General features: G+C 40.3%; 1 protein-coding gene and 1 pseudogene across 3 annotated transcripts in view; both read right to left on the bottom strand.

Moving 5' to 3' along the window:
• HSPA4 (heat shock 70kDa protein 4) overlaps positions 1–19,439 on the bottom strand; it is a 58,813-nt gene that overhangs the window by 6,355 nt on the left and 33,019 nt on the right. The window contains exons 8-16 of one of the 2 annotated variants that reach the window (XM_011951097.1): positions 13,691–13,767; positions 12,009–12,160; positions 11,402–11,508; positions 10,870–11,003; positions 9,214–9,395; positions 7,174–7,263; positions 3,764–3,916; positions 2,382–2,507; positions 64–171 (exon numbers count right to left, since the gene is read on the bottom strand). In XM_011951097.1, the coding sequence (XP_011806487.1) occupies positions 64–171; positions 2,382–2,507; positions 3,764–3,916; positions 7,174–7,263; positions 9,214–9,395; positions 10,870–11,003; positions 11,402–11,508; positions 12,009–12,160; positions 13,691–13,767 (1,129 nt within the window). The remainder of the gene's footprint in view (positions 1–63; positions 172–2,381; positions 2,508–3,763; positions 3,917–7,173; positions 7,264–9,213; positions 9,396–10,869; positions 11,004–11,401; positions 11,509–12,008; positions 12,161–13,690; positions 13,768–19,439) is intronic. The other variant, XM_011951099.1, reaches the window with a different exon arrangement.
• On the bottom strand, positions 7,965–8,532 carry LOC105518205 (annotated as a pseudogene). The gene has a single exon (XR_001002791.1). The product of XR_001002791.1 is annotated as a 40S ribosomal protein S10 pseudogene (transcript).

Raw genomic sequence — 19,439 nt, 5'->3', positions numbered from 1 at the left:
TGAGGTCCTCAGAGGAAGCTTCAACAAGGGTTCTGGATACCTCTGCTCTCAAGAGTCACTTACTTTTAATTCAGCCAACTTATCGACATAAACTTGCTTTGGCTGGTCTTCTCCATCCTCATACAACCAATTTTCAGTATCTTCTAGTTTCAAAGTGAAACTGTTACGATCCTAATGATGAAGAAAATATTATACTTAGGTCATTCAAAAATTACATCCCAAATACAGTCAGAGACATAGAATATAATGATGTATCTGGGATTTGCTTTAAAATACAGAGGGCAGCCAGGCGCAGTGGCTCACATTCGTAATCCTTGGGAGGCTGAGGCACATGGATCACCTGAGATCAGGAGTTCGAGAACAGCCTGGCCAACATGGTGAAACCCCGTCTCCACTAAAAATACAAAAAAAAATTACCCGGGCATGATGGTGGACACCTGTAATCCCAGCTACTAGAAAGGCTGAAGCAGGGGAACTGCTTGAACTCAGGAGGCGGAGGTTGCAGTGACCAAGATGGGGCCACTGCACTCCAGCCTGGGTGACAGAGTAAGACTTCACTTCAAAAAAAATAAAATAAGATAAAATACAGGGGGAGGAAGGAGATGGGAGACACAGAAAACAAGGCTGGCAAATGTTGGTCCACCTGATAGGTATGGGGGCTTTTATTATATTATTCTCCCTGCCATGGAGGACTTTGGATAAGTTTAAAAATTTCAGAATTAAAAACTGCATTTAAAAGCAAGTGTGGCCAGGAACAGTGGCTCATGCCTATAATCCCAGCACTTTGGGAGACTGAGGCAGATGGATCATCTGAGGTCAGGATAGACTAGCCTGGCCAACATGGTGAAACCCCGTCTCTACTAAAAATACAAAAATCAGCCAAGCATGGTGGAGCATGCCTGTAGTCCCAGCTACTAGGGAGGCTGAGGCAGGAGAATCGCTTGAACCAGGGAGGCGGAAGTTACAGTGAGCCAACATCGTGCCATTGTACTCCAGCCTGGGCAACAAGACCGAAACTCCATCTCAAAAAAATTAAAAAATAACAACTGAGTTAAGTATCCATCAACCAATGAGTAAATAAAGCAAATGTGGTAGGCAGGGCGCAATGGCTCACGCCTGTAATGCCAGCATTCTGGGAGGCCGAGGCAGGCAGATCACGAGGTCAGGAGATCAAGACCACCCTGGCTAACATGGTGAAATCCTGTCTCTACTAAAAAACCACACACAAAAAATTAGCCGGGCGCAGTGGTGGACGCTGTAGTCCCAGCTACTCGGGAGGCTGAGGCAGAATGGCATGAACCCAAGAGGCAGAGCTTGCAGTGAGCCAAGATCGTGTCACCGTACTCCAGCCTGGGCAACAGAGCAAGACTCCGTCTCAAAAAAAAAGAAAAAGAAAACATGGTATATACACACCATGGAATACTACTGAGTCATAAAAAGGAGCAAAGTAATGTCTTTTGCAGCAACTGGATGGAGCTGGAGGCCATTATTCTAAGTGAAGTAACTTGGGAATGGAAAACCAAATACTGTTATGTTTCACTTATAAGTAGGAGCTAAGCTATGGGTACCCAGGAGCATACACAATAGACTTTGGAGACTCAAAAGCGGGAGGACAGAAGTGGGGTGTGGGATAAAAAAACTACATCTTGGGTACAATGTACAGGACAAGGATGACAGGTGCACCAAAATCTCAGAATTCACCACTATACAATTCATCCATGTAACCAAAAACCACCTGTACCCAAGAGCTATTGAAATTTCTTTTTTTTTTTTTTTTTACAATAAACAGGAAAAAGTGAGCTTTAACAATTTAAAGAAAAATACAGGCTGGGCGCGGTGGCTGACGCCTGTAACCCCAACACTTTGGGAGGCCAAGGCAGGCGGATAACCTGAGGTCAGGAGTTAGAGACCAGCCTGATCAACATGGAGAAACACTATCTCTACTAAAAACACAAAATTAGCCAGGTGTGGTGGCGCATGCCTGTAATCCCAGCTATTCAGGAGGCTGAGGCAGGAGAATTGCTTGAAGCTGGGAGGTGGACGCTGCGGTGAGCAGAGATCGTGCCATTGCACTCCAGCCTGGGCAACAAAAGCAAGACTCTGTCTCCAAAAAAAAAGAAAGAAAGAAAGAAAGAAAAGAAAAATACAAGATAAATAACAATATTCGAATGTGTCAAAAGTGATTTGTGAACATGATGCACAAAGACCAAACTTTGCAAAACACTGTGCTAATAGACAAATATGTAAAATTTTGCGCCCCCCCCCCAAAAAAACTGTTTTTAATAATTCTACTATACACATATAGCTGCAGACTTCCCTTCTAACCCATTTAAAGATGTTCACAGAAGACACAGTAGTTAGGCATATTGCAGTAGACTTACATCTTCACTCACAAACTTCTCATATTCACCACTAAGCTTGTCTCTCATTTCATACACATATTCCTCCACTGCATTCTTAGCATCATTCCGCTCCTTCTCCAGTTTATCCTGCATGATCATCTTACCCTGAGAATAAATATTATGTACAAATTAATTAGACATTAGGACAACTGAAATCATTTCCTCTTAAATACCAATATAACTACAAAAGTACAGCCGGACACAGTGGCTCACGCCTGTAATCCCAGCACTTTGGAGGCTGAGGCAGGTGGATCATGAGGTCAAGAGATCAACACGGTGAAACCCCATCTCTACTCAAAATACAAAAAATTAACCGGGCGTGGTGGTGGGCGCCTGTAGTCCCAGCTACTCAGGAGGCTGAGGCAGGAGAATGGCTTGAACCTGGGAGCCTGAGGTCCTGAGGCAGAGCTTGCAGTGAGCAGAGATCACGCCACTGCACTCCAGCCTGGGCCACAGAGCCAGACTCCACCTCAAAAAAAAAAAAAGTAGAGGCTTTCTTCCCCAAATCCTTTTAGTTCTGCAAGTCACATAACAAACGCAAGTGGGAAGACTAATCCTTGACAGACTCTGAATATCAAAAGAGTTTTGTGGGTGGGATTAAAAACAGAACAATAGAAACATCAAGGTATAGACACTCAAAAGCAAAATTAAAGAATTTAAGACAAAGAGAACTTTAAAAACCTATTGTTTTTAAAACACCTATTAAATGAAAAAAACCTATTGTTTTCAATGTCACTAAGTGATATCCTCTGCTGTGTTATTTATTATGAGATAAGAAAAATCAAATTCATTCATGCAGTATAAATGCTGAAGTTTCTATAAGACAAAACTATTCTAAGATCCAGTGGAAACCTGGTAAGAAACCTCACAGACAAAAATTAATTCAATAAATGTGCTCACAAATCCCAAACCTTGCATCTCTCAATAAGAGTTACTATATTTACATACTGACTGGCAACAGAAAGGAATAAGCAAAATACTGCCACCATCAATGCTATATGATTTCTCCTACTGATCAACTTCCATGACCGCCAACCTCAAATATCCCAATCTCTAGTGAACAAATATACCCACATATTCAAAAATGAACAATACCTCCCCTACACCAAAGACATTATATGTCAAAATTTTCATAACAGAGCTTCTAGCAATACAGACATATTAGTACCACCATAAAAGAATTGAAATAACATGGGATCTATTGCTTCAACTTGCCCTTAAATTACCATGCAAAAGTCTAAATTATTTTCTCGAAGTCCAAACAATCAAAAATGCATAAAGTCACTCAACACACAGTCTGAATACTATGGTAACATTAATTTGTTAGTAGCTCATTGTTCCAACAGACTTTAAACAACAACCTCATTTTCAATGTACAAGTTGAGCATCTCTCTGTCTATCTGCCATAATAGCTGATTCTCGATTGGCAGGTCCACAGTACTGGTCTTCACTTTTGCCTTCTTGGCTTGGGGTGGTTGGTCCATCTTTTTATCCTTTGATCCAGCTTGAGAGGTCTAAAAGAATAGAAATCATTAAGAACACATATACAGACTACCTTAAACTTCAAAATGGGTCATGTTTGAAAAGCTGTTTTTGCTTTTTTTACTTCCTTCTCTTTTGATGATGATCTAAGTAACTTAGGACTACCATAACATCTAGAAAATAAAAAATAAGTCAATCTAGAGCAGTCAAATTCATAAAAATGGAATCAGAATAGTGGCTGTCAGGGGATGGGGGAGGGGAATAATGGAAAGTTATTTAATGGGTATAGAGTTTTGGTTTTTCAAGATGAAGTTCTGAAGACTGGTTACACCACAATGTCTATATACTTAACACTACTGAACTGTACATTTAAAAGTAATTAAGATGGTAACTTTTACAAAATACCTCTCTCCTATAAGCCCATATCAATATACAATCACTATTAAAAATGTTTCTCCTACTTTTAAACATATAGACATGCAAATGAAGTTAGTGGGGAGGAGGTTATGAAATTTTTATGGATCAGTAACATATTGGTAATTTGATTTCTATACTGTCTATAACTATTTACATTCTCACAAGGAGAAAACTCATTTCACTGCACCCTATCCACAAATGAGAATTCATTTAACGTCATCTGTTATTCATTATGACTTTCTTTTAACCTTTTTCAGACACTTACAAGCCATACTTAATTATTTCCTCAAACTGCCTAGTAATATTTTATCCACTGTTCTTTCAGGATTGCAGTGTTTTTTTCCCCACAGACAATTGACTCTTCTCGTTTGTTTGTTGTTTGTTTGAGATGGAGTCTCACTCTGTAGCCCAGGCTGGAGTGCAATGGTACGATCTCGGCTCACTGCAACCTCTGCCTCCCGGGTTCAAGAGATTCTCCTGCCTCAGCCTCCTGAGTAGCTGGGATTACAGGCACCCGCCACTACGCCCAGCTGATTTTTGTATTTTTAGTAGAGATGGGGTTTCGCCGTGTTGGCTAGGCTGGTCTCAAACTCCTGACCTTAAGTGATCCGCCCGCCTCAGCCTCCTGAAGTGCTGGATTACAGGCGTGAGCCACACTGACTCTTCTAGTTTTTTCTAACTGTATTATTTGTCTATATATAAGTTTTGACTGTCAAATATATCCGTATCTTTTCCTTTGAGATTACTTATGTTGCTTTCATACTCTGAAAGCCCTTCCTCATCCACAGATTAGAAAAATACTCACTTCAAGCTTTTTCCTTTTCAACTTTGAACCTTAGAATTCATCTGGAATTCAATTTGTTCTATGATAAAGCAAAATTTTAATGTCATTTCCCACCTCCTATCAAACTAACTTAAGTCAGCTGCTGAAATTTATCTATCATTTCTATTTCATTTGCCTTTAGAAGCAATACTGTGCAAAAGGCACTTTAGTTTCTGAGCCATCCCAAGGGAGCCTAGATAACTAATACCTCTAGAACCACCCACAGCTCAAGGGCATTGGGGAAGGGGCTGTCACTTCTCCCTTCTCTTCACCCACCTTCCACAAACACATAGGAGAACAAGTCTTTGTCTCTGCCACTGCTGCCCCCATCCCACCCAACAACATAAACGGTCTTCCATCCTGAAAAAGGCCTGACCCAACTAAAGAATCTGTAAGCACCATTTCCTTTCCATTTTCTTTTTTAATATTACTTGCACAGCTAAAGGAAAGCAATTAAATTTTGTTAATTGACATGAAAATATGTAACAGACTTAAGCCACTTTAAAAAGTTCTGTCCAACTTTTTAAAATGCCACATTTAAATTAGAAATTTTTTAAAATTAGAAAACCTTTTAAAATTAGAAACTCCTAAGATGGCAAGATTATACACTGTAATTTTATAATTAACTTAAAAGATATTTTCAATGATAAAAAATTTAAACATGACAACTCAAAACTAAATAATAGGTTGTAAAGGATTCATTCAAAAATGTTACTATTCTTTTTGAAATAAAAACATTATTTACATTATTCACAAAATACATTTAAATCCATTACTGCATGATTTAAAATAACTTAAGATGCAGTCTTGCTCTGTCGCCCAGACTGGAGTACAGTGGGACAATCTCAGCTCACATAACCTCCATCTCCCAGGTTCAAGCAATTCTCATGTCTCAGCCTCCTGGGTGGCTGGGGCTACAGGCATGTACCACCCCACCCGCATAAATTTTGTATTATTAGTAGAGATGGGGTTTCACCGTGTTGGCCATGCTGGTCTCAAACTCCTGACCCCAAGTGATCCACCCGCCTCGGCCTCTCAAAGTGCTGGGATTACAAGCGTGAGCCACTTAACCAGGTCCCATGCCTTTTTATTAAAAGATGTTATTTTGGCTGGACACAGTAGCTCGTGCCTGTAATCCCAGGGTGCCGAAGCGGGAGGATCACTTGAGGTCAGGAGTTCGAGACCAGCCTGGCCAACATGGAGAAACCATGTCCCTACTAAAAATACAAAAATTATCCAGGCGTGATGGTGCACGCCTGTAGTCCCAGCTACCCAGGAGGCTGAGGCATAAGAATCACTTGAATCTGGGAGGCGGGGGCTGTAGTGAGCCAAGATCACGCCACCATACTCTAGCCTGGGCGACACAGCTAGAGTACATCTCAAAAAAATTAAAAAATTAAAAATTAAAAGGCATGGATTATTGATAATTTGGAAAAGTTTTCAGTTTCATTATTGTTTATTGGTAATGAATTAAATTATGGGTAGAATGACTTAGTATAAGCCATTCAGAAACCAGCATAAATAAATCATGCTTTCTTCCCATGTATAAACCAGGAGAGAGTTTAAAGGCCATCTTGCAAATAGCACACTACAACTATCACTACAAGATCTTGCTTAAAAAATTGTTCAAATTGAGTTTCTAAGTATAACTATGTTTCAAGACACTGCCCCTTAGCCAAAACCATGTGCTTTTTAAAAAGCCTGCAGTGCATATTCTAAAACACAACTCAGCCGGGCGTGGTGGCTCACACCTGTAATACCAGCACTTTGAGAGGACAAGGCAGGTGGATCACCTGAGGTCAGGAGTTCAAGACCTGCCTAGCCAACACAGTGAAACCCTCTCTCTACTAAAAAATACAAAAAAAAAAATTAGCTGCCATGGTGGTGTGCATCTGTAATCCCAGCTACTCAGTAGGCTGAGGTAGGAGAATTACTTGAACCCAGGAGGTGGAGGTTGCAGTGAGCCGAGATCATGTCATTGCACTCTAGCCTGGGCAACAGTGAAACTCTGCCTTAAAAAAAAAAAAAAAAAAACCATACAATTCATACCTCCATTTCTTCAGACTCTGCCTTATTTTCTGCTGGTGTCTGCTGCTGTTGCTCTTCAACATGTGGTTCCTCCTGGTCCACTTGCATCTTCTGAAAAACAGATCAAATTAAATCTTGCAATTAGGAAGACTAAACAACCTTCATTACACATTGACAAAGTCACATGGTTATGAAATTTCTGCTGAATTACCAGCAATCAGAAGGCCTGTGCTTAAATTCCAGGTAGGCCTATGTTTAAATTCCAGGTAGGCCTATGTTTAAATTCCAGGTAGGCCACATTACCTATAACACAGAAATTTTCCGCTCTGGATCTTAGTTAATACATCTGTACAATGAGGATAACACTTGTCCTGCCTTACCCTTACATAAAGAAGAATGACTGTGGAACAGATTTGTACACCATTAAGTACTCACAGTTCACCATGTGGCATCATTTAATACAATCTACAAAATACAACCTGAAGAGAGCATAAGCTTCTCCAGGCTTCCTCAAAGGTATTTTCTCTCAAAAGTTCCAGCTTTTTCAAATAGTTCCTAAGTCAGCCTCTCTTCATTCTCAAAAGTATGACCACTGCATGTGCTCAGAGAGGTGAACACGTTAAAATTACAAAGCCTAAGAACAACGATGAAAGAAGAGGTTTGTGGAGAGCCTGAACCAGTGGCTTCTCAATGTCTGCAACATATTAGAATGACCTGAGAGGCTTTTAAAACTACTGCTACCTAGGTCTCGGCCCAGACCAACTCCAGTAAAATCTGTGGGAATGAAACCCCAGCATTTTTATTTATTTTTTTTTTTTTAAGGTTTTTTGGCTGTAAATTTATTCAATGCAAAATAATACTCTTCAATTTTACTGAGGTGGCTGACCACGTCCACGACCAAATCCGCCTCTAAACTGGAATTCGGTTGCTGACCCAGCCCCAGCCTCGGCTTTCTTGTTGGCACCAGGTGGCACAGCACTCCGTCTGTAGGTATCTCTGTCAGCTTCCCCTCTTGTGAGTCTCGCAGGTGGCTCACCCTCCAGACCTTTAGGCCGAGGCCTGCCAGTCTCTGGACGGCTACGGCGTAGGGTGGCAGGCACAATCTCCGGGGGCAGATGAAGGTAATCACGGAGATACTGGATACCCTCATTGGTAAGGTACCAGTAGAAATGTCTCCAGGCAAACTGTTCCTTCACGTAGCCTCGGGACTTGAGAGACGGCATGGCCTTCATGACATGAGGGTTGGGCACATTCTTGTCTGCCAGCTCCGGGTGCTTAGGCATGTAGACATCCTTCTTGGCCACCATGACTCCCTCCTTAAAAAGGAGTTCGTAAATGGCAATCGGTTCTTCTTAGGCATCAACATCTCGGCAGCTGCAGGGTCCGGGGCCGGGGCTGCATTTGTAGTTTTCCCAGAGGCAGGGTCACACTCTGTCATCCAGGCTGGAGTGCAGTGGTGTAAACAGGACTCACTGCAGCCTCGACCTCCTAGGCTCACACAATCCTCCTGCCTCAGCCTCCCATGTAGGTGGGACCACAGGTGTGTGCCACCACACCTGGTTAATTTTTACTTTTAGTAGAGATGAGGGTCTCACTTTGTTGCCCAGGCTGGCCTCAAACTTCTGGGCTCAAGCAGTCTTCCTGCCCCAGGCTCCCAAAGTGCCTGAATCATAGGTAATTTGTAGTTTTATAAAGCTTTGATTCTGATGCACAATGAAGACAACACCCAGTGCATAATTCCAACAAATGAGTGTACAATCTATTCTACTTTTGAAAATAATTAACTGAGACTCAGAGCATTCAATAACCAGAATCAAGAATAACTCAAGTTGAGAAGTATAAGATCTGAAAGGAGAAATCAACTGTGTTCCATTTCTATACAAATTCTGCATAAAAATCTACTGCTGGTTCACTTATATTGGGGGAAGGGCAAACATATAAATCCACTCTCACTCAGCAGCTCTGTCACAACGCTCCTCCCTTGCTACCAAGTCTACTTGCTATAATTTCTAGACAAGTCACTTCTGGGCCATCACAAATGGTATACAATGTCTAGATTACCTCTTCCTCCTTTGCATTCTGATCTGTTTCCATTGGCTCCTCATTTTCCTCAGACTTGTGAACCTCCACTAAGGATGCACTGGACACACTGAAAATGCCATGGACATTTACTCGAACTTTGACTTTCACTTTTGAACTGGAGCCATCAGACTGAGGAGTGACTTTCTGAACTGAAAACTGAGCTAGGGACATACGAGAGACAAAAGAACACATAACCTAAGAGGATGAATTCAAGCATGAATATATGCCTACATTGTTACATTATGTCTACTTTTCAATGATAGCTCAGTAACATGCTTAAAATAAGCAAAATGAGTCCTCTTAGAATCTTATTAAATCATCAGATTTCTTTCTTCTTTCAGTCTCTTATTATCCTGCCCCAATTAAAAACTCAAATATCTCCCAATTCTTTCCTTTCTTCCAATTTCTTATTTCTATTTATCTTTAAATGGTACTTTCAGATTAATTCCTAAAACATATTTGTCACATTCTCTACTGAAAAAACAAAACAGAAAAAAAAAAAATGATTCCGCACTGCTTGTCATTTCTCAGTAAATTGCCATTTCTAGATTCAGTTACTGTACAAGGGTTTTATTTACATTTTCTTCATTCCCAGAACTCTGAAAAGTATGAATTATCACTGTTATTCCTGGTTTTACAGATTTACAGATGGGGAAAACAGAATAGGTTAACTTTCTACAGCTTCTAAATGCCATTCAGGATACTCCTAATTCTTTACCCATATATTCTAGGTCTTTATAGTATAACTAGTTTCTCTGTCTCTTCTCAACTAGTATTATTTCCAGAGTTTCTCAGAGTCTATAAATACTCTAGATAACACGGTTCTGAAACCTAGGATGCTTTGATATCGTATCACCATCTCCTAATGATTTTCCGTATACATCTTTTTTTTTTTTTCTGAGATGGAGTCTCACTCTCTCGCCCAGGCTGGTGTGCAGTGGCATGATCTTGGCTCACTGCAAGCTCTGCCTCCCGGGTTCACACCATTCTCCTGCCTCAGACTCCCAAGTAGCTGGGACTACAGGCACCCATCGGCATGCCTGGCTAATTTTTTTTTGTATTTTTTCAGTAGACACCGGGTTTCACTGTGTTAGCCAGGATGCTCTCGATCTCCTGACTTTGTTATCTGCCAACCTAGGCCTCCCAAAGTGCTGGGATTATAGGCGTGAGCCACCACGCCCGGCGATTTTCTGTATACATCTTATAACTGTATGTTAGGGTCCAAATTGAATTTTGTTAATTCCTTAGAGTACACAGCCCCACCTTATACACAAGTTGTAACTACAATGTGCGTTAACCAAGAAAAACTGCCGATACGATGGGAGATCCAATTAAATAATAGCCATTTGGCTGGTTCTAAACCTGTTAACGAGACTGGAAGAGGTTTTCTTTTGTAATCTAAAGCCTCTAAATTTCAGAACACCGTACTTGTTCTTTCTACTACGCCAACTCTCCAAGTAGATAAGCTTTTTTATTTTTTATTTTTTTAAATGGAGACAGGGTCCCACTACGTTGCCCACTACGTGATCTCCAACTCCTCGGCTCAAGTGATCGTCCCACCTTAGCCTTCCAAAGTGTTGGGATTACAGCTGTGAGCCACTGTGCCTTTTTTTTCTTTAAATTCCCAACTCTTACCTATAGCAGGATCTGGATAGGGCAAATCCTGAGGAGAGCTGTAGTAGGCCTCAAGAGTGAAAGGTTCCTTTCTATAAAATGTAAGGACTTTAGAGAAAGGAGCAGCATGATTTTTGGAAAAGACTTCACAGTCACTGAATGGAGGAAAAAGACAAAAACACAAATTCAGGATATTCCTAACACTTTTAGCCCTGTGTTCTAGGTTTGTAATTATTGTATAGTGTTAGTTTCTCTCTCTTTTCAAATGGCATTATTTCCAGATTATAAGAGTTCCCAAGAATCTTTATATATAAAGTCAGTAAAAAAAGGAATATACATCAATCTGCACATAAAAGGCACCAAGGATTTCAGCAAAATCAAGTGTGAGAAACTAAATAAGGATACAAATTTATTCTGACTAAAATAAATGATCACTTTCCTTCATGCACTATGATAAAATGTTACGGATTTATGTAAACTGAAATGAAGAGCAACATATTACTCAGACCTAATAGTCAACTTTAGGTATATAAATCATTAATAAACATGATACCTTGACCCTTCTTCAGCTGGAGAATTCCATCTCAGAGATATTGGATATGGTACTACATCAGTGATAGAAAATTCTCTGACTTTGAAAGCAGGCGATAAGATGGCGCACTAGAATAATTTTCAAAAATTCCATTTAACAAGTATAGACATTATAAACTGATAAAATCACTAAACCAATGACTTCAGAAAATCAATGGTCTTTTTAAAATACTTACATTAGTAATTTAATGGTGTCTGAACAGTTTCACAAACTTCTATCACGTCAATCACCTATATAATCTAGCTATTCCTTACTGTTCCTTATTTTTCTATTAACCCCAACCCTTATTTAATTGATGTACACTATTTCATACAGACATAGGTTACAGGTCAAATTCTAGTCATACTTCAGGCTCAGAGTTACCTATGTTTCTAGTCAATTAATTCATCTTACATGCTATAGAATACAATTACTTTTAGGAACATCACCTCTATTTTAAAACAAAGGTTTTGGAATCTCAACACCTTGAAATCACCCTGAGCTAACCCCAGGTTATTAGATACATAAACCACTGCCATCTTGTTACAATGATTTATAAACAGTTACCTATAAAAGAAAGAATATTCACCTGCAATGCACAGCCTCGAGTGACAGCTTCATCAGCATTTAATGTTGTACTAAGTTCTTTACCAAAAAATTTGCTGATCTTCTCTTTTACCGCAGGGATTCGTGTAGCACCACCAACTATTTCCACTGCATAAATATCTTCTTTCTTTAACTCTATTTTAAAGAATTAGACAGTTTTTTTAATGAAACAAAAGAACAGTAACATCTTACCATGACGAAACAACTCAGATGTATAACAAAACTCCTCCACTCCCTCACCCACCTCCACAATACACATATACTCATGCCCACACTCATAGAGGCATGTCTGGAAACAAGTAGGTATTTTAATTCTCAAAATAATGGGGGAAGGGTAGCTAGTGGGATTTAGGAGGTGAGGGCCAGGAATACTCAAATATACTGCAGTGTACAGGTCCTGAATTTCTCACACGATATCACACAAACAAGTGTTAAAACATCAACAGACCAAACAAATACGTTAGCCATTAGGAAAATAAGAGGGCCTCAAAGCACTGAGTTACTCTGACCTGACATTAAAGGAAAAAAAAAAAGGAGAATCACATCCAGCTACTCTAGTGTTCTAATCTAACACATAAACATAGTCCACATTAAAACACAGATAGAGGCCAGGCATGGTGGCTCATGCTTGTAATCCCAGTACTTTAGGAGGCCAAAGTGGGCAGATTACCTGAGGTCAGGAGTTCAAAACCAGCCTGGCCAACGTGGTAAAACCCCATCTCCACTAAAAATACAAAAATAAGCCAGACATGGTGGCGCACGCCTGTAATCCCAGCTACTCAGGAGGCTGAGGGCAGGAAAATTGCCTTAACCCAGGAGGCAGAGGTTGCAGTGAGCTGAGATTGCACCACTGCACTCCAGCCTGGATGACAGAGCAAGACTCCCATCTCAAAAAATAAAAATAAAATAAAATAAAATACGGGTAGAGTTTGTTCGTATCAGAAAGAAAGAAGGTGTGTATCAACGATCTGCTGTTGCTCATAAAATACTTCTTAATAATACCTGATTTCCTTGTCACATTTTATCTAACAACCATTGATAATTTCTTGAGAAGGGCTATTTAAAGAAATGGCCTTTCCCAGTGTGGAAATAAGCCCATCTGCCATCATCACTAATTAAAGAGGAAGGCCTGTGCCAAGCTGACAGTATATCTCAACACTGAAATAGCAATCAACGCAACAGTGAAGTCCAGGTAAATGGTTTGTCAAAGATTTTAGGAAAATTAGTATATACTCCTAAATCAGTCACCTTTTACCCTGAGACAAAATTAAAGCATCTTATTAAATAAGTATGTGGTTATCCTACCTTCCCTTTGCTGCAGCACTCATCCAGCTAGGGAAGAATTCACTGACAGAAAAGCTTACAAGACTACCATATCAGCATCGCAAAAGACAATTTTTACCACCATTAAATAATTGTGAGGCTTATATCCAACTTTCAGTCTGAATTCAGTTTCTTGGAGAAACTTTTATTAGATTTCCCTAGACGTTTCAAAAGATTACTTTGGGCAGGGGGAAGATACAGATTTTTTAAAAGCTTAATATATACTATTGAATTAGTTCACACAATAAAAATTTGTATCACTGCTTCCAAAGCTAAGATAATAGATAACAATTTCCAAAGAGTCTGAAATACGCAAACAAATTCAATCACAAAAATACTTACTGGTTTGTTCCAAAACACTACGAAGTGGTGGCTCCACTCTAGCTAAGAGATCATTGCACATCTCCAGAAATTTGCCTCTATAAAAAAACATAAAACAAAAATGAAAAAAAATACAGTATATTAAATCACATTCCACTTGTATGTGGAATGGATGGCTATAATAAAAAACAGTTAACAACAAGTGCTGGCAAAATGTGGAGACACTGGATCCCTCATACATTCCCAGGTAATAGAAAATGAAAATGGTGCAGCCACTTGGGAAAAGTGTTTGGCAGTTCCTCAAGATGTCAGAGAGTTAGCATACGATTCAGCAATTCCATTCTAGGTATACAGCCAAAAGAACAGAAAACACATGTTCACACACCGAACTGGTATATCAATGTTCACAAGCAGCCGAAACAACCCAGATGCCTATCAACTGTATGAAGCAATACAAATGAATAAATACAATAAGAGGAACTGATACATAATTACAACACATGAAAACACTATGCTGGGTTAAAGAAGTCAAACAAGAACACAAATTTATGTGAAATATTCAGAATAAGTATATCCAGAGAAAAGAGACGAGTGGCTACCAATGACTTCAGGGAAGAAGAAGAGATAGGAAGGACAGCTAATGAGTACAGGGTTTTCTTTTTTTTTTTTTGAGACAGGGTCTCACTCTATTGCCCAGACTGGAGTGCAGTGGCACGATCTTGGCTCACTCTCACTGCAACCTTAGTGAGCTCCCAGGCACAGGTGATCTTCCCACCTTAGCCTCCCAAGTAGCTGGGTCTACAGGCATGCACAACCATGTCTCTTTCTTTTATATCAATATACATTTTTAGGTGTTTTAGGTTTACAGAGAAACAAACATGACAAGAATCCCCATATATCTCTTCCTCACCCCCAGCCCAGTTCCTCTATTAACATCTTGCATTAGTAAGGTTCATTTGTTACAATTAATGAGTCAATGCTGATAAATATGATAGTTTCTATTAGTGTTCTATGAGTTTTAACGTATAAGTATTCACCACTTCAGTAACATACAGAATAATTTCACTGCCCTAAAACTCCCCTGTGCTCCAACTATTCATCCCTCCCTGCTCCAAACTCCAGGTAACTAACTGTTTTATTGTCTGCCTAGTTTTTTTGTTTGTTTGTTTGTTTGGTGGGGGGGGGGTTGGGGTTTTTTTCAGATGGAGTTTCAATCTTGTTGCCCAGGCTGGAGTGCAGTGGTGCAATCCCAGCTCACTGCAACCTCCACCTCCCGGGTTCAAGCGATTCTCCTGCCTCAGCCCCCTGAGTAGCCGGGATTTCAGGCGTGCACCACTACACCCCGGCTAATTTTTTTTTTTTTTTAATTTTTTAGTAGAGATGGGATTTCACCATATTGGTGAGGGTGATCTTGAACTCCTGACCTCAAGTGATTCACCCGCCTCGGCCTCCCAAAGTGCTGGGATTACGGGCATGAGCCATCGCACCCAGTCGTCTGCATAGTTTTGCCTTTTCCAAAATGTCATATAGTTGGAATCCAACAGTATATGCAGATTTTTCAGACTGGCTTCTTTTACTTGGCAATATGCATTTAAGGTTCCTCCATGTCTTTTCACACCCTGATTGCTCACTCATTTAGGGTTTAAGAAGTAATGAAAATGTTTAAAATTCAGTTGTGATGATGGCTGCTGAGCTCTATGAAAACACATACACAAAAAAAATTTTTTTTTTTTTTAAATCACTGAATTATACATGTTAAAAAGGTGACTTCTAGTTGGGTGCAGTAGCTCACACCTGTAGTCCCAACACATCAGGAAGCTAAGGCTTGAGCTCAACCAGGAGTTCAAGACCAGCCTGGACAACACAGCAAAACACCATCTCTATAAAACATACAAGAAATTAGCCGGGTGTGGTGGCGCACACCTGTAGTCTCAGCTATCCAGGAAGCAGAGGCAGAAGGATCACCCGGACGAGGCTACACTGAGCCATGATCAAGCCATGGCGCTACGGTGAGCCATGATCAAGCCATGGCACTCCAGCATGGGCAACAAGGATCCTTTCTCCAAAAAAGGGGGAAAAGGAGGTGACTTTATTAAATTACATCTCAATAAAAAAGAATAGTAGGCTGGGCGCGGTGGCTCACGCCTGTAATTCCAGCCCTTTGGGAGGCCAAGGCCAGCAGATCACCTCAGGTCGGGAGTTTGAGACCAGCCTGACCAACATGGAGAAACCCCGTCTCTACTAAAAATACAAAATTAGCCGGGCACGGTGGCGCATGCCTGTAATCCCAGGTACTTGGGAGGCTGAGGGAGGAGAATCACTTGAACCTGGAAGGCAGAGGTTGCAGTGAGCCAAGATTACGACATTGCACTCCAGTCTTGGCAAAAAGAGTAAAACTCCATCTCAAAAAATAAAAGAATAGTAAAGTATAGAAAACACCCGCCAGAGCATGCAAAACTTAAGGACTGCTAACATCAATATTAGTGGGATGTGTAGCAACCAGAGCTCTTACATGTTAGAAGTTTAAACTGTTTTACTTCTAATAGAAAAAAAAGCTGAAGAGTCACTGTCCATCAATAACAACAAAGCTACAATGGCACAGTAGTTAGCAATACAGAAGAACAAATGGCACGTGGAACAAACAAATGAATCTCAATTTCATGCTGACTAAAAAAATGCCTCACACAAAAAACTACATACTACATGATGCCACTTACAAGAAGTTACAGAATTGGCAAACTTAATCTACAGACTGAAAAATACAAAAAGCACATCAGTGGTTAAGGAAGCCTGAGGAAACATTCCAACATAATGGTCTATTTCATAATAAAGGCATTAGTTACAAAGATATGTGTATGTTGAAACTCAGCATATAAGCACTTAAAACCTGAGTGTGTCATTATATAAAAATGTATCCAAAAAACAACGAATTCTGGTCAATATGCAAACTTTAGTATTTGGGGAGAAGTCTACATTTATGATGTCCGCAATTTAAGTTTCTGGAAGAAGTACACAGATGCAATTTATTTTGAGATATATTAAAAACAAAATTGAGGCCAGGCCACGCAGTGGCTCACACCTGTAATCCCAGCACTTTGGGAGGCTGAGGCAGGCGGATCACCTGAGGCTGGGAGTTCGAGACCAGCCTGACCAACATGGAGAAACCCCATCTCTGCAAAAAATACAAAATTAGCTGGGCGTGGTGGTGCATGCCTGTAATCCCAGCTACTTGGGAAGCTGAGGCAGGAGAATCACTTGAACCCAGGAGGCAGAGGTTGCAGTAAGCTGAAACTGCACCATTGCACTCCATCCTGGGCAACAAGAACAAAATTCCATCTCAAAAAATAATAATAATAATTAAAAATTGATGGCTTTATAGGATACATGAACAAATATGTAACAAAACAAGTACAGTAAATGTTAGCAGTAGAATCTAAGTGGTGAGATAAGGACATTCACTGTAAAATTCTTCCAACTTTGTTTCATGTCTGAAAATATCTGAAATCAAAACTGTGAAAAGCAAAGGAAAAGACTGTAAGAAGACAGCAACAGTAGTAGAGGTTTTTGTTGTTGTTGTTCTGTTTTTATTTTTTTGAGACGGAGTCTCACTCTGTCACCCAGGCTGGAGTGCGGTGGCACGATCTCAGCTCACTGCTACCTCTGCCTCCCAGGTTCAAGCGATTCTCCCAACTTAGGTTCCCGAGTAGCTGGGACTACAGGTGCACACCACCAAGCTCAGGTAATTTTTGTGTTTTTTGGGTTTTCTTGGTCTTTTTTTTTTTTTTTGTATTTTTTTGAGACAGAGTCTTGCTCTGTCACCCAGGCTGGAGCACAGAGGCACTACCTCAGCTCACTGCAGCCTCTGCCTCCTGGGTTCAAGCAATTCTCCTGCCTCAGCCTCCCAAGTAGCTGGGATTACAGGTGCCCACCACCACACCCGGCTAATTTTTGTATTTGTAGTAGAGATGGGGTTTCACCATGTTGGCCAGGCTGGTCTCAAACTCCTGACCTCAGGTGATCCACCCACCTCGGTATACCAAAGTGCTGGGATTACCGGCGTGAGCCACCGCACCTGGAGGGTAGAAGTTTTTTGATAGTTTCTTTTTAAAAAGTTTAACTGCAATATAATTTACATGCTACAGAATTCACCCATTTAAAGTATGTAATTCCTGTCTGGGTAAGGTGGCTCACACCTATAATCCTAGCACTTTGGGAGGCTGAGAAGGGTGGCTAAGCTCAGGAATTTGAGACCAGCCTGAGCAATATGGCAAAATCCTGCCTCTACAAAAAACACAAAAATTAGCCAGGCATGTCAGTGAACACCTATACTCCCATCTACCTGGGGGGCTGAGGTGGGAGGATCTCTAGAACCTGAGAGATTGAGGCTGCAGTGAGCTAAGATGGTACCACTGCACTCCACATTGCACGACAAAGTGAGAAGTTGCCTCAAAAAGAAATAAATAAAATCAAACAGATAAAAATAAAGATGTAATTACTGACTTTTGGGCATGAGGCTTTAGTACAAAATTATTTTTAAAGTATACAATTCAGTGACTTCATATATACAGAGTTGTGCAAGCATCGCCACAATCAATTTTAAAACATTTTCAGTCTAAAAAAGAACACTTTCATCCCCCTTAACTGTTACTTTCCTCAACTCCCATAGCCCCAGGCAACCACTAAATCTACTTTCTGTCTATAGATTTGCCAATTCTGGGCATTTCATATAAATGGAATCATACAAAATGTGGCCTTTTGTGACTTCTTTCATTAGCACGAACTTTTCAAGGTTCATCCATGTTTTAGTATGTATCTGTATTACATATTTTTCAATTGTCAAAAACATCCCATTGTATGGACAGAGCATATTTTCTTTACCCACTTCTTCATCAGTTGATGAACATTTGGGTTGTTTTCACTTTTTGGCTATTATGAGTAGTGCGATGAGCATTCACATATGAGTTTTTCTGTGGCCATGTGTTTCCATTTCTCTTGAATATGTATCTAGAAATACAGTTGCTGAATAATGTGATAATTTGATGTGGATTTTTTTGGTTTTTTGAGAGGGTTTCCCTCTGTCGCCCAGGTTGGAGTGCAGTGGCATAATCATGGCTCACTACAGCCTCCATCTCCTGGGATTAAACAATCCTACAACAAAATTAGGTAACGACATATGCCCACAAACTTCAAAATACATATAGGCAGACACAAACCACCCACATTTACAATTCCTGCTTAGTATCAGCTCTGTGCAAAATAAACAGAAGGAAACAAAAGGGTATATAATTGGCCTGAAAACTCCAGAATAACCTAACTCAGAGAGCAAAACTGAAAACAGAAGCTGAAATCAGCAGCGGTTGGCATGTTCCAAAACAAGTATAAAAGGCCCTAAAACGAGGTATTCAGGGACCACAGCAAACTGAGCCCAACCTAAAGTTACCTTCAAAGAAAAAATAACTACACTAAAGAAAAACTACTGATTAAAAAATCCAAACTAAGCAGGACAACACAGTAAACATACAAGAAGATAAGAGGGAGGGAAAACATCTCAGAAAGTTAATCCACATTTTTAAAATATTTCACAAAAACAAAAGAGGAACTCACACTTATAATCTCTGCACTTTGAGAGGCAGAGGCGGGTGGATGACTTGAGGTCAGGAGTTCGAGACTAGCCTGGCCAACATGACGAAACCCCACCTCTACTAAAAATACAAAAATTAGCTGGGTGTGGTGGCGCACACCTGTAATTCCAGCTACTCGGGAGGCTGAA

Source organism: Colobus angolensis, unplaced genomic scaffold (genome assembly GCF_000951035.1).
Source record: "Colobus angolensis palliatus isolate OR3802 unplaced genomic scaffold, Cang.pa_1.0 Scaffold314, whole genome shotgun sequence".
NCBI classification, from domain to species: Eukaryota; Metazoa; Chordata; class Mammalia; order Primates; family Cercopithecidae; genus Colobus; species Colobus angolensis.
Note: the sequence above shows the minus strand (reverse complement) of the source record. Positions and strands in the feature narration are given on the sequence as shown.